The following is a 15,709-nucleotide window of genomic DNA, read 5'->3' on the forward strand; positions in this document are numbered from 1 at the left end:
CAGCAGGTAAACATGGGTAACTATCCTATAGTATAGATACACTCTACAGCAGGTAAACATGGGTAACTATCCTATAGTATAGATACACTCTACAGCAGGTATAAACATGGGTAACTATCCTATAGTATAGAGACACTCTACATGGGTAACTATCCTATAGTATAGACACACTCTACAGCAGGTAAACATGTGTAACTATCCTATAGTATAGATACACTCTACAGCAGGTAAACATGTGTAACTATCCTATAGTATAGATACACTCTACAGCAGGTAAACATGTGTAACTATCCTATAGTATAGATACACTCTACATGGGTAACTATCCTATAGTATAGATACACTCTACATGGGTAACTATCCTATAGTATAGATACACTCTACATGGGTAACTATCCTATAGTATAGATACACTCTACATGGGTAACTATCCTATAGTATAGATACACTCTACAGCAGGTAAACATGTGTAACTATCCTATAGTATAGATACACTCTACAGCAGGTATAAACATGTGTAACTATCCTATAGTATAGATACACTCTACAGCAGGTAAACATGTGTAACTATCCTATAGTATAGAGACACTCTACATGGGTAACTATCCTATAGTATAGACACACTCTACAGCAGGTAAACATGGGTAACTATCCTATAGTATAGACACACTCTACAGCAGGTAAACATGGGTAACTATCCTATAGTATAGAGACACTCTACAGCAGGTAAACATGGGTAACTATCCTATAGTATAGATACACTCTACATGGGTAACTATCCTATAGTATAGAGACTCCCTACAGCAGTTATAAACATGTGTAACTATGAAAATGAAAATTGAAGGGTACATTTTAAAGAAACAGGTCCAATCCCCATAGCTAACATATGGCTGGCTGTCTTTCATTTGGACAGATGTACACACCAGCGAACATATACAGTATTTTAGTCCCAAAACCATATTTGACATATTTCTTGATAATCTTAAAATACATGAAGATTTACCAACTTGCTCACCGATTTTCTTCCCCAAATCCTGTCGCCTGGTGATATTAGTAGGGGTGTGGCTTAAGGCTCATTCATTCTACACCTGGTGATATTAGTAGGGGTGTGGCTTAAGGCTCATTCATTCTACACCTGGTGATATTAGTAGGGGTGTGGCTTAAGGCTCATTCATTCTACACCTGGTGATATTAGTAGGGGTGTGGCTTAAGGCTCATTCATTCTACACCTGGTGATATTAGTAGGGGTGTGGCTTAAGGCTCATTCATTCTACACCTGGTGATATTAGTAGGGGTGTGGCTTAAGGCTCATTCATTCTACACCTGGTGATATTAGTAGGGGTGTGGCTTAAGGCTCATTCATTCTACAGTTTTTTTCACGTGAGTTTCGGGAGTGTGAAAGATGTTTAGAAATTTAAATGGTAATAAGATCCGTATCATTTAATGACTACAGAACTACAGATGTTTGTTCTGTTGAAATAACAGGACTGATGGTCTCTGACTCTACAGATGTTTGTTCTGTTGAAATAACAGGACTGATGGTCTCTGACTCTACAGATGTTTGTTCTGTTGAAATAACAGGACTGATGGTCTCTGACTCTACAGATGTTTGTTCTGTTGAAATAACAGGACTGATGGTCTCTGTCTAAACCTTTGTCCTTATTGTACCTGTCACCTCAGATCACTAGAGGAGGGGGGACTGTGGTCTCTGACTCTACAGAACTACATACACACCAACCACGTGGCTGAAACGGCTGGCACCATCAACACACTCTGTGGCAGCCCTGACAGGTAAGATATCAGATATCAGTACTACTTTAACCCTGACAGGTCAGATATCAGTACTACTTTAACCCTGACAGGTCAGATATCAGATATCTTTATTACTTTAACCCTGACAGGTCAGATATCAGTACTACTTTAACCCTGACAGGTCAGATATCAGATATCAGTACTACTTTAACCCTGACAGGTCAGATATCAGTACTACTTTAACCCTGACAGGTCAGATATCAGATATCTTTATTACTTTAACCCTGACAGGTCAGATATCAGTACTACTTTAACCCTGACAGGTCAGATATCAGATATCAGTACTACTTTAACCCTGACAGGTCAGATATCAGATATCAGTACTACTTTAACCCTGACAGGTCAGATATCAGTACTACTTTAACCCTGACAGGTAAGATATCAGATATCAGTACTACTTTAACCCTGACAGGTCAGATATCAGTACTACTTTAACCCTGACAGGTCAGATATCAGTACTACTTTAACCCTGACAGGTCAGATATCAGATATCAGTACTACTTTAACCCTGACAGGTCAGATATCAGATATCAGTACTACTTTAACCCTGACAGGTAAGATATCAGATATCAGTACTACTTTAACCCTGACAGGTCAGATATCAGATATCAGTACTACTTTAACCCTGACGGGTAAGATATCAGATATCAGTACTACTTTAACCCTGACAGGTAAGATATCAGATATCAGTACTACTTTAACCCTGACAGGTAAGATATCAGATATCAGTACTACTTTAACCCTGACAGGTCAGATATCAGTACCACTTTAACCCTGACAGGTCAGATATCAGTACTACTTTAACCCTGACAGGTCAGATATCAGATATCAGTACCACTTTAACCCTGACAGGTCAGATATCAGTACCACTTTAACCCTGACAGGTCAGATATCAGATATCAGTACTACTTTAACCCTGACAGGTCAGATATCAGTACTACTTTAACCCTGACAGGTCAGATATCAGTACCACTTTAACACTGACAGGTCAGATATCAGTACTACTTTAACCCTGACAGGTCAGATATCAGATATCAGTACCACTTTAACCCTGACAGGTCAGATATCAGATATCAGTACCACTTTAACACTGACAGGTCAGATATCAGTACTACTTTAACCCTGACAGGTCAGATATCAGTACCACTTTAACCCTGACAGGTCAGAGATCAGTACCACTTTAACACTGACAGGTCAGATATCAGATATCAGTACTACTTTAACCCTGACAGGTCAGATATTAGATACCAGTACCACTTTATACCCCTGACAGGTCAGATATCAGATATCAGTACTACTTTACCCCTGACAGGTCAGATATCAGATATCAGTACCACTTTACCCCTGACAGGTCAGATATCAGTACCACTTTACCCCTGACAGGTCAGATATCAGTACCACTTTACCCCTGACAGGTCAGATATCAGATATCAGTAACACTTTAACCCTGACAGGTCAGATATCAGATATCAGTACCACTTTAACCCCGACAGGTCAGATATCAGTACCACTTTAACCCTGACAGGTCAGATATCAGTACTACTTCAACCCTGACAGGTCAGATACCAGTACTACTTTAACCCTGACAGGTCAGATATCAGTACTACTTTAACCCTGACAGGTCAGATATCAGTACCACTTTAACCCTGACAGGTCAGATATCAGTACTACTTTAACCCTGACAGGTCAGATATCAGTACTACTTTAACCCTGACAGGTCAGATATCAGTACTACTTTAACCCTGACAGGTCAGATATCAGAGATCAGTACCACTTTAACCCTGACAGGTCAGATATCAGTACCACTTTAACCCTGACAGGTCAGATATCAGATATCAGTACTACTTTAACCCTGACAGGTCAGATATCAGTACTACTTTAACCCTGACAGGTCAGATATCAGATATCAGTACTACTTTAACCCTGACAGGTCAGATATCAGATATCAGTACCACTTTAACCCTGACAGGTCAGATATCAGATATCAGTACCACTTTAACCCTGACAGGTCAGATATCAGTACTACTTTAACCCTGACAGGTCAGATATCAGTACTACTTTAACCCTGACAGGTCAGATATCAGTACTACTTTAACCCTGACAGGTCAGATATCAGAGATCAGTACCACTTTAACCCTGACAGGTCAGATATCAGTACCACTTTAACCCTGACAGGTCAGATATCAGATATCAGTACTACTTTAACCCTGACAGGTCAGATATCAGTACTACTTTAACCCTGACAGGTCAGATATCAGATATCAGTACTACTTTAACCCTGACAGGTCAGATATCAGATATCAGTACCACTTTAACCCTGACAGGTCAGATATCAGATATCAGTACCACTTTAACCCTGACAGGTCAGATATCAGTACTACTTTAACCCTGACAGGTCAGATATCAGTACTACTTTAACCCTGACAGGTCAGATATCAGTACTACTTTAACCCTGACAGGTCAGATATCAGAGATCAGTACTACTTTAACCCTGACAGGTCAGATATCAGTACTACTTTAACCCTGACAGGTCAGATATCAGAGATCAGTACTACTTTAACCCTGACAGGTCAGATATCAGTACTACTTTAACCCTGACAGGTCAGATATCAGAGATCAGTACCACTTTAACCCTGACAGGTCAGATATCAGTACTACTTTAACCCTGACAGGTCAGAGATCAGTACTACTTTAACCCTGACAGGTCAGAGATCAGTACTACTTTAACCCTGACAGGTCAGAGATCAGTACTACTTTAACCCTGACAGGTCAGAGATCAGTACTACTTTAACCCTGACAGGTCAGAGATCAGTACTACTTTAACCCTGACAGGTCAGAGATCAGTACTACTTTAACCCTGACAGGTCAGAGATCAGTACTACTTTAACCCTGATGAGTGAGATGAGATATGTATACTTTATTCAATGTTAGGTTTCATAATTGATAAACTATGTGATATGCCAGCTGTCAGTCATTTTCTTTCAAACACTTGATGGAACACTAGGTTTGGAACACTAGGTTTGGAACACACGGTTTGGAACACACGGTTTGGAACGCTAGGTTTGGAACACAGGGTTTGGAACACTAGGTTTGGAATGCTAGGTTTGGAACACAGGGTTTGGAACACAGGGTTTGGAACACAGGGTTTGGAACGCTAGGTTTGGAACGCTAGGTTTGGAACGCTAGGTTTGGAACGCTAGGTTTGGAACGCTAGGTTTGGAACGCTAGGTTTGGAACACAGGGTTTGGAACGCTAGGTTTGGAACGCTAGGTTTGGAACGCTAGGTTTGGAACACTGGGTTTGGAACGCTAGGTTTGGAACGCTAGGTTTGGAACACTAGGTTTGGAACGCTAGGTTTGGAACGCTAGGTTTGGAACGCTAGGTTTGGAACACAGGGTTTGGAACACAGGGTTTGGAACACAGGGTTTGGAACGCTAGGTTTGGAACGCTAGGTTTGGAACGCTAGGTTTGGAACGCTAGGTTTGGAACGCTAGGTTTGGAACGCTAGGTTTGGAACACAGGGTTTGGAACACAGGGTTTGGAACACAGGGTTTGGAACGCTAGGTTTGGAACGCTAGGTTTGGAACGCTAGGTTTGGAACGCTAGGTTTGGAACGCTAGGTTTGGAACACAGGGTTTGGAACGCTAGGTTTGGAACGCTAGGTTTGGAACACTAGGTTTGGAACACTGGGTTTGGAACACTAGGTTTGGGAACACTAGGTTTAGAACGCTAGGTTTGGAACAGGCCTGTTCTCCTTTCATTCAAGGAAACAGTCAGGTTTGCAGAGAGCACTAAGAATGGTTCTAATGTCTGTGTGTGTGTGTGTGTGTGTGTGTGTGTGTCAGTCTGTTCCCCCTGTCAGAGAGCAGGCTCAGTACTCTACAGGTGCTGTGTCCCTATCTGACCACAGAGGAGAGAGAACGTCTCATTTCCCTGGCTACCGCTGGCATACTCAACTGGCAAGAGGACCACAGTAAGAACACACACTGTCACACACAGACACTCCAGTGTCTGTTAACTTTCTTTCTCTCACTGGCCAGAAAATAATTTCTACTGGCCATGACACGGTGTAGTTAAAATGCATTGGTGTCAAGCCTGTAGGTTGGCATGCTTTCTCTCTCTATTGAAGACATTTCACTGCACATGTCTGGTGTATGTGACAATTTTTATATTTTTTTACCTTTATTTAACCAGGCAAGTCAGTTAAGAACAAATTCTTATTTTCAATGACGGCCTAGGAACAGTGGGTTAACTGGTCTAGGAACAGTGGGTTAACTGGTCTAGGAACAGTGGGTTAACTGGTCTAGGAACAGTGGGGTTAACTGCCTTGTTCAGGGGGCAGAACGACAGATTTGTACCTTGTCAGCTCGGGGGTTTGAACTTCCGGTTACTAGTCCAACGCTCTAACCACTAGGCTACCCTGCCGCCACAACAAAACATAGTCTATTTTGCATTGATAACCAAATATAATCTCAGGGACTGTTCAAACAGTAAACCAAACAACATGATTCTCCCTGAAAAGGCATTTTGTTTAGCAGTAATAACTAGTGATTACAGGCCATTGTGAAATGCCTGAACCTACTGTAGCCAGCTAGTTAGCCGGGTGCTTTTTTTCATTCATGACCAAAACATCAAATCAAATCAAATCAAATTTATTTATATAGCCCTTCGTACATCAGCTGATATCTCAAAGTGCTGTACAGAAACCCAGCCTAAAACCCCAAACAGCAAGCAATGCAGGTGTAGAAGCACGGTGGCTATGAAAAACTCCCTAGAAAGGCCAAAACCTAGGAAGAAACCTAGAGAGGAACCAGACTATGTGGGATGGCCAGTCCTCTTCTGGCTGTGCCGGGTGGAGACTACAACAGAACATGGCCAAGATGTTCAAATGTTCATAAATGACCAGCATGGTCGAATAATAATAAGGCAGAACAGTTGAAACTGGAGCAGCAGCACGGCCAGGTGGACTGGGGACAGCAAGGAGTCATCATGTCAGGTATTCCTGGGGCATGGTCCTAGGGCTCAGGTCCTCCGAGAGAGAGAAAGAAAGAGAGAATTAGAGTGAGCATATGTGGGATGGCCAGTCCTCTTCTGGCTGTGCCGGGTGGAGATTATAACAGAACATGGCCAAGATGTTCAAATGTTCATAAATGACCAGCATGGTCGAATAATAATAAGGCAGAACAGTTGAAACTGGAGCAGCAGCACAGTCAGGTGGACTGGGGACAGCAAGGAGTCATCATGTCAAAACATGATGTTCTATTTATTTTAGTAGATATGGGAATGAATACACAAGCACGATATCAAAGTGAGGGTGTGTGTAATCTCTGTGGTCCTCTAGGTGTTTGTGGGTGTGTGTCGGTGCTGTTGTGCTGTCTCAAGGCCTCCACGCCAGTGCAGGAGGAGCTGCTAATAGCTGTACTGGCCACCATGATGGAATGGAGAAACAGCAAAGAAGACTGGTTCCTATTCAGCAGGTAGGAGGGACCTTATCTGTCTGTCTGGCTGGCTAGCTGAATCTGGCTAGCTGAATCTGTCTGGCTGGCTAGCTAGCTGAATCTGTCTGGCTGTCTAGCTAGCTGAATCTGTCTGGCTGGCTAGCTAGCTGAATCTGTCTGGCTGGCTAGCTAGCTGAATCTGTCTGGCTGTCTAGCTAGCTGAATCTGTCTGGCTGGCTAGCTAGCTGAATCTGTCTAGCTGGCTAGCTAGCTGAATCTGTCTGGCTTGGTCTGTCTTTCTGCCTGTTTGTCTGTCGCTCTGTCAGTTTTTTAAAATTGTATTTATGTTTTTGTTAGGGACCAGGGTACAACATCTCATTGCACCAAATTTAGCGAGATAGCTATTTATTTATTGTTTATGTCTTTCTGTACATCTGTCTGTCTCTGTCTGGCTGGCTGGATCTGTCTGCCTGGCTCGTCATTGTATGGCTGGCTCGTCTCTCGAGCTGTCGGTCTCTGTTTGTTTTGCATACTCTCTGTCATGTTGTGCTCTTCCCTCTCTGTCTCCATTTCTCCATTTCTCCAACCCCTTTACCCTCTGTGTTCCAGTGACCTGTCCAAGACGACCGCGTCCCAGCTGTCTCTCAGCGTGGAGATGATGCGTTTCCTGTCCCGGTTGGTGACTCATTTTCCCACAATCCTCGGGGGCAGCCAGTGGGACTTCCTGCTCTGCTCCATGCTGGCCTGGCTAGAGGTAAAATGGCTGCCCAGACCATGTGACCATGACAAGCAAATAGGTCCTGGCTCTACATATACCCATTCTCATAATTTATCAGACGCTCGTATCCAGATTGACTTACAGTCAGCGCATTCATCTTCAGATAGCTAGGTGGATCAGTCATAGTCAGTACATTCATCTTCAGATAGCTAGGTGGACCAGTCATAGTCAGGACATTCATCTTCAGATAGCTAGGTGGACCAGTCATAGTCAGGACATTCATCTCCAGATAGCTAGGTGGACCAGTCATAGTCAGGACATTCATCTTCAGATCGCTCGGTGGACCAGTCATATTCAGGACATTCATCTTCAGATAGCTAGGTGGACCAGTCATAGTCAGTACATTCATCTTCAGATAGCTAGGTGGACCAGTCATAGTCAGTACATTCATCTTCAGATAGCTAGGTGGACCAGTCATAGTCAGTACATTCAACATTCATCCCTTAAGGGTGGGAGGGCCAAGAGAGCGGAGTTGGCAGTACAGAGTGCTCAGGTTGGGGTGTAGGGTTTGAGCATAGCCTGAAGATAGGGACGGGCAGTTCCTCTTCCTGATCCGTAGGCAAGTACCATGTCCTTATAGTGGATGTGAGCATCGCACCAAGGTCCCAGACCAAGGTTCATTTTACAGCCCCTCCCTCCCTCTCGCCCTCCCTCCAGACGACTAGCGATAACGTGGGTTGTCTGTGGAACCCCTGGGTGCAGTTGTTGGTGTGTGAGACCTGTGAGCTGATCGTGCAGCTGAACCAGTTCTTCACAGCGCCCCCGCCTGGTGTGGATGACCTACTGCCCTCAGAGCTGACCGCAGAGTGGAACGACTTCTTCATAGAGGGGATATACAGCCTGATGCTGCCACTGCCTGGCAAGATCACTGGTAGGGATGGGAGTGGGGGGGGGTCAGGGTGTGTTTGTGGTGTGTGTGGGGGGGGGGGGGGGGGGGGGGGGGGGGGGGGGGGGGTCAGGTGGTGGGGGGTGTCAGGGTGTGTATGTGGTGGGGGGTGTCAGGGTGTGTATGTGGTGGGGGGGTCAGGGTGTGTCAGTGGGGGGGTCAGGGTGTGTTTGTGGTGGGGGGGTCAGGGTGTGTTTGTGGTGGTGAGGTGGGGTCAGGACGTGAATGTGGTGGTGGGTGGGGTCAGGGCGTGAATGTGGTGGTGGGCGGGGTCAGGGCGTGAATGTGGTGGTGAGGGGGGGTTAGACTGCCATTATGAAGCAGTATCACATTCATACTAATCCCATAGTAACCCTCAAGGTGAGATTTCCGACAATACATTTTCTTGTCTCATTTTAAACCCTTGTTGTCCTTTCTCCCCTTCCGTAGAGGCCTTCAAGGAGCCAGACGATCCACTGTTCCCATTGGCTGTCCTGCGGTCTGTGGGCATGGCTCTGACCTACGTCCCGCTGCAGCAGCTTACCCATAATTCCTTGCCAGCGCGGTTCGTGGCAGACCAGAAGACAAGCCTACCTGAGGCACTGCAGACCCTACTCAACACACTAACTCCTTTGCTGCTGTTCAAAGCCAGACCTCTGCAACTCACTGTCTACCACATACTAGACAAGTAAGATTAGAACGCACTGTCTACCACATTCTAGACAAGTAAGATTAGAACACACTGTCTACCACATTCTAGACAAGTAAGATTAGAACCCTTTGTCTACCACATTCTAGACAAGTAAGATTAGAACTCACTGTCTACCACATTCTAGACAAGTAAGATTAGAACCCTTTGTCTACCACATTCTAGACAAGTAAGATTAGAACTCACTGTCTACCACATTCTAGACAAGTAAGATTAGAACTCACTGTCTACCACATTCTAGACAAGTAAGATTAGAACCCTTTGTCTACCACATTCTAGACAAGTAAGATTAGAACTCACTGTCTACCACATTCTAGACAAGTAAGATTAGAACTCACTGTCTACCACATTCTAGACAAGTAAGATTAGAACTCACTGTCTACCACATTCTAGACAAGTAAGATTAGAACTCATTGTCTACCACATTCTAGACAAGTAAGATTAGAACTCACTGTCTACCACATACTAGACAAGTAAGATTAGAACTCACTGTCTACTACATTCTAGACAAGTAGGATATATAACTCACTGTCTACCACATACTAGACAAGTAAGATTAGAACACACTGTCTACCACATTCTAGACAAGTAAGATTAGAACACACTGTCCACCACATTCTAGACAAGTAAGATTATAACCCACTGTCAATCACAGGGTAGACAAGTAAGATTAGAATGCACCGTCTACCACATTCTAGACAAATACGATATATTAAACACTGTCTACCACATACTAGACAAGTACCATATATAAAACGGTGTCTACCACACGGTGTCTACCACACGGTGTCTACCACACGGTGTCTACCACACGGTGTCTACCACACGCTGTCCACCACACGCTGTGCACCACACGCTGTCCACCACACGCTGTCCACCACACGCTGTCTACCACACGCTGTCCACCACATTCTAGACAAGTAAGATTCGAACACACTGTCTACCACATTCTAGACAAGTAAGATTAGAACACACTGTCTACCACATTCTAGACAAGTAGGAGATATAACTCACTGTCTACCACATACAGGATATATAACACACTATCTACCACACACTGTCTACCACATACAGGATATATAACACACCGTCTACCACACACCGTCTACCACATACAGGATCTATAACTCAAATCAATGTATTACAAATGTCTGTCTGTGTGTTCACTGCCACGGAACATGTTTGTTCGAACTTGTTGACAACTCTTTTATGGTACGTGACTGCCTACCCATACGACAAGCCTCCTGAGTTCACTTGTTGATTCAGTGTCAAGGAGCATGACCTGTCCGTCTGTCTGTCTCTGTCCCAGGGTAATGCCTACTCTCCCAGAGTGTGATGGAGAGGGAGACGACACCAAACCAGAGGACGATGGAGAGGAACCGTGTCTGTGAGTGTAACAGCCCCGAGTGGGTGTGTTTCTCTATGGAATGTCCATCTGTTAGTTAAAGTGGAAATCACAGCGTTTTAACTACTTTTACAGACGATCATAATATCAGCCCAAAATATCAAATTACCAGGTTATGCTACAAAACCACCTTTATAAGAGGTTTACATTTTTTTTTTTTTTAAATAGATTATTTTTGATTCTACCTTCCATGACGTACAGTAAGGCATTGTTGTCAGAATAGACGGATGCAGTTCAATGCATTATTAATATAATTCACCAATACATTTATTTTTTTGGTCCCAGAAATATTGCTATCAGATTGTAAATGGCAGCAGGCCATGGGCACATTGTTTGCCGCCTCCAGCCATCAGTCATAACGTGGCTAGTGCTATTCAAACTAGCTAGGGCAATGGTCATAATATGGCTAATAGACTAGCTTATCTACAGTGGCACTCGGAAAGCATTCAGACCCTTTAACTTTTTCCACATTTCGTTACGTTACAACCTAAATAAAATTGATTAAATCGTTTTACCCCCCCCCCCCCCCCCCCCTTCATCAATCTACACAAAATCTCATAATGACATCACAATACCCCATAATGACATCACAATACCCCACAATGACAAGGCAAAAGATTAACCTTCGCCCCAGTCTGAGATCCTGAGCGCTCTGGAGCATTTTTTTTAAATCAAGGATCTCTCTGTACTATACTCTGTTCATCTTTCCCTCAATCCTGACAAGTTTCCCAGTTCCTGCCACTGAAAAACATCCCCACAGCATGATGCTGCCACCACCATGCTTCACCATAGTGATGGTGCCAGGTTTCCTCCAGACATGACGCTTGGTATTCAGGGCAAAGAGTTCAATCTTGGTTTCATCAGACCAGAGAATATTGTTTCTCATGGTCTGAGAGTCTTTTGGTTACCTTTTGGCAAACTCCAAGCAGGGGCATGTGCCTTTTACAGAGGAGTGGCTTCTGTCTGGCCACTCTACCATAAAGGCCTGATTGGTGGAGTGCTGCTGAGATGGTTGTCCTTCTGGAAGGTTCTCCCATCTCCACATAGGAACTAGAGCTCTGTCGAAGTGGCCATTGAGTTCTGGTCACCTCCCTGACCAAGACCCTTCTCCCCCGATTGCTCAGTTTGACCAGGCGGCCAGTTCTAGGAAGAGTCTTGGTGGTTCCAAACTTCTTCCATGTGATGGATGATGGAGGCCACTGTGTTCTTGGGGACCTTCAATGCTGCAGAAATGTTTTGGTACCCTTCCCCAGATCTGTGCCTCGACACAATCCTGTCTCAGAGCTTTACAGACAATTCCTTCGACCTCATGGCTTGGTTTTTGCTCTAACATGCACTGTCAACTGTGGGACCTCATATAGACAGTTGTGTGCCTTGCCTTTTCATGTCCAATCAATTGAATTAACCACAGATGAACTCCAATCAAGTTGTAGGAACATCAGTAATGTTTTTTTTAACACTTGGTATTCAGGACAAAAAGTTAATTGCTTTGCCACATTTTTTTTGCTGTATTACTTCAGTGCCTTGTTGCAAACAGGAGGCATGTTTTAGAATATTTTTATTCTGTACAGGTATATCCTTCTTTTCACTCTGTAATTTAGGTTAATATTGTGGAGTAACTACAATGTTGTTGATCCATCCTCAGTTTCCTCCTGTAACAGCCATTAAACTCTGTAGCAGTTTTAAAGTCACCATTGGCCTCATGGTGAAATCCCTGAGCGGTTTCCTTCCTCTTCGGCAACCAGTGGTGTAAAGTACTTAAGTAAAAATATTTTTAAAGTACTACTTAAGTAGTTTTTTGGGGGATATTGAACTTTACTATTGCAATTATTATTATTTATTTTACAATTTTAACTTTTTATTTTTTACTTTACTACATTCCTAATAAAAATATTGTACTTTTGAAGACCATATTTCTTCTCTGACACCCAAAAGTACTTTTATGCTTAGCAGGACAGGAAAACGGTCCAATTTACGCGGTTATCAAAATAAGTTCCCTACTGCCTCTGATCTGGCAGACTCATTAATTAAAACACACATGCTTGGTTTGTAAATGATGTTGGATGATGTTGATGTGCTAACTGTCAAAACTCTAGGTGGTATTCTGCCTTCTCCCTACAGTTTTCCGCTGTTTTAGCTTCGCCCACGACTACCTCATGTGAACTGCAATCTCGACGCTTTAACATTTATAAACTTCAATTATCATCACTAACGATACAGGTTTCTAACCTTTTCATCAGCGAGAAAGAGTCCTTCAAATAAAAAAATATTAACTGACTGTACCAGTTTTGCACCGATCCCATACAGCTATGGGTGCCTCCCATCTAACGAAGACTATGCTTCCTCTACTTCTTCTCGAATTGCACATTTGTTCGGAGAATACTAGATGGTAGCTCTCGAAAGCCCTTCTCCGTATGTCGCGGTTTCAGCCGTTGCTGATACGTCACCCGGGTAAACTACAATTCCGATGCCGAGTTCTAATATTTATAAACGTCAATAATCAGCGCTTTCTAAATGTTTTTTTCTAAACATATACGCTGATATGCCCTTGTCTTTTCTCCGTCAGCCAGAAAGAATCCTTCAAATAATAAATACTTGTGTGTGTGTCTCCAGTTGACAAACTACACTATTTTACAATTTTTTTAATTTAACCTTTAATATAACTAGGCAAGTCAGCCTGCCTTGTTCAGGGGGGCAGAACGACTACATTTTATTCATTACATTTTAAATTCAGGCTGTTTCACAACAAAATGTGGAAAAAGTCGAGGGGTGTAAATACTTTCTGAAGGCGATGTGTGTTCCTAAAATGTGTGTTTTCATGATGCGTGTGTGTGTATATCTGTATCGGTGTGTGTATACAGTATGTCTGTTTATAAAACGGTGAGTTTGGATCTTGAATTCTGATTGGTTGCTAGATAGTTATTCACGATAATTAACGCAAAATGCCATGATTTCCTAACTCCATTTCAAATGTCAATCCTCTGTCCGAGCCAGACATTCACAAACTCGCCCAGAAAAAAAAAAGCTTGACATTATGGGTTAATGTAAACCCAGCATTTAGTTTGGTACAGCGGGGGTTAATATAAGCATTTAGTTTGGTACAGCGGAGGTTAATGTAAACCCAGCATTTAGTTTGGTACAGCGGGGGTTAATATAAGCCCAGCATTTAGTTTGGTACAGCGGGGGTTAATATAAACCTAGCATTTAGTTTGGTACAGCGGGGGTTAATATAAGCCCAGCATTTAGTTTGGTACAGCGGGGGTTAATATAAGCCCAGCATTTAGTTTGGTACAGCGGGGGTTAATATAAGCCCAGCATTTAGTTTGGTACAGCGGGGGTTAATATAAACCCAGCATTTAGTTTGGTACAGCGGGGGTTAATATAAACCCAGCATTTAGTTTGGTACAGCGGGGGTTAATATAAACCCAGCATTTAGTTTGGTACAGCGGGGGTTAATATAAACCCAGCATTTAGTTTGGTACAGCGGGGGTTAATATAAGCATTTAGTTTGGTACAGCGGGGGTTAATATAAGCCTAGTATTTAGTTTGGTACGGCGGGGGTTAATATAAGCCCAGCATTTAGTTTGGTACAGCGGGGGTTAATATAAGCCTAGCATTTAGTTTGGTACAGCGGGGGTTAATATAAGCATTTAGTTTGGTACAGCGGGGGTTAATATAAGCCCAGCATTTAGTTTGGTACAGCGGGGGTTAATATAAGCCCAGCATTTAGTTTGGTACAGCGGGGGTTAATATAAGCCTAGTATTTAGTTTGGTACAGCGGGGGTTAATATAAGCCCAGCATTTAGTTTGGTACAGCGGGGGTTAATATAAGCCTAGCATTTAGTTTGGTACAGCGGGGGTTAATATAAGCATTTAGTTTGGTACAGCGGGGGTTAATATAAGCATTTAGTTTGGTACAGCGGGGGTTAATATAAGCCCAGCATTTAGTTTGGTACAGCGGGGGTTAATATAAGCCTAGCATTTAGTTTGGTACAGCGGGGGTTAATATAAACCCAGCATTTAGTTTGGTACAGCGGGGGTTAATATAAGCCTAGCATTTAGTTTGGTACAGCGGGGGTTAATATAAACCCAGCATTTAGTTTGGTACAGCGGGGGTTAATATAAACCCAGCATTTAGTTTGGTACGCGGGGGTTAATATAAGCATTTAGTTTGGTACAGCGGGGGTTAATATAAGCATTTAGTTTGGTACAGCGGGGGTTAATATAAACCCAGCATTTAGTTTGGTACAGCGGGGGTTAATATAAACCCAGCATTTAGTTTGGTACAGCGGGGGTTAATATAAACCTAGCATTTAGTTTGGTACAGCGGGGGTTAATATAAGCCTAGCATTTAGTTTGGTATAGCGGGGGTTAATATAAACCCAGCATTTAGTTTGGTACAGCGGGGGTTAATATAAACCTAGCATTTAGTTTGGTACAGCGGGGGTTAATATAAACCCAGCATTTAGTTTGGTACAGCGGGGGTTAATATAAACCTAGCATTTAGTTTGGTACAGCGGGGGTTAATATAAACCTAGCATTTAGTTTGGTACAGCGGGGGTTAATATAAGCCCAGCATTTAGTTTGGTACAGCGGGGGTTAATATAAGCCTAGCATTTAGTTTGGTACAGCGGGGGTTAATATAAACCTAGCATTTAGTTTGGTACAGCGGGGGTTAATATAAACCTAGCATTTAGTTTGG

The 15,709-nt window shown here is 43.1% G+C and overlaps 1 protein-coding gene across 2 annotated transcripts in view; it reads left to right on the plus strand.

Annotated features, from left to right (window-relative positions):
* Positions 1–15,709, plus strand: part of ltn1 (listerin E3 ubiquitin protein ligase 1) — a 72,831-nt gene that overhangs the window by 36,882 nt on the left and 20,240 nt on the right. For both annotated transcript variants that reach the window (XM_036968153.1, XM_036968154.1), the window contains exons 22-28: positions 1,681–1,791; positions 5,658–5,785; positions 7,154–7,289; positions 7,860–8,004; positions 8,686–8,899; positions 9,344–9,581; positions 10,912–10,989. In XM_036968153.1, the coding sequence (XP_036824048.1) occupies positions 1,681–1,791; positions 5,658–5,785; positions 7,154–7,289; positions 7,860–8,004; positions 8,686–8,899; positions 9,344–9,581; positions 10,912–10,989 (1,050 nt within the window). The remainder of the gene's footprint in view (positions 1–1,680; positions 1,792–5,657; positions 5,786–7,153; positions 7,290–7,859; positions 8,005–8,685; positions 8,900–9,343; positions 9,582–10,911; positions 10,990–15,709) is intronic.

Source organism: Oncorhynchus mykiss, chromosome Y (assembly GCF_013265735.2).
Source record: "Oncorhynchus mykiss isolate Arlee chromosome Y, USDA_OmykA_1.1, whole genome shotgun sequence".
NCBI classification, from domain to species: Eukaryota; Metazoa; Chordata; class Actinopteri; order Salmoniformes; family Salmonidae; genus Oncorhynchus; species Oncorhynchus mykiss.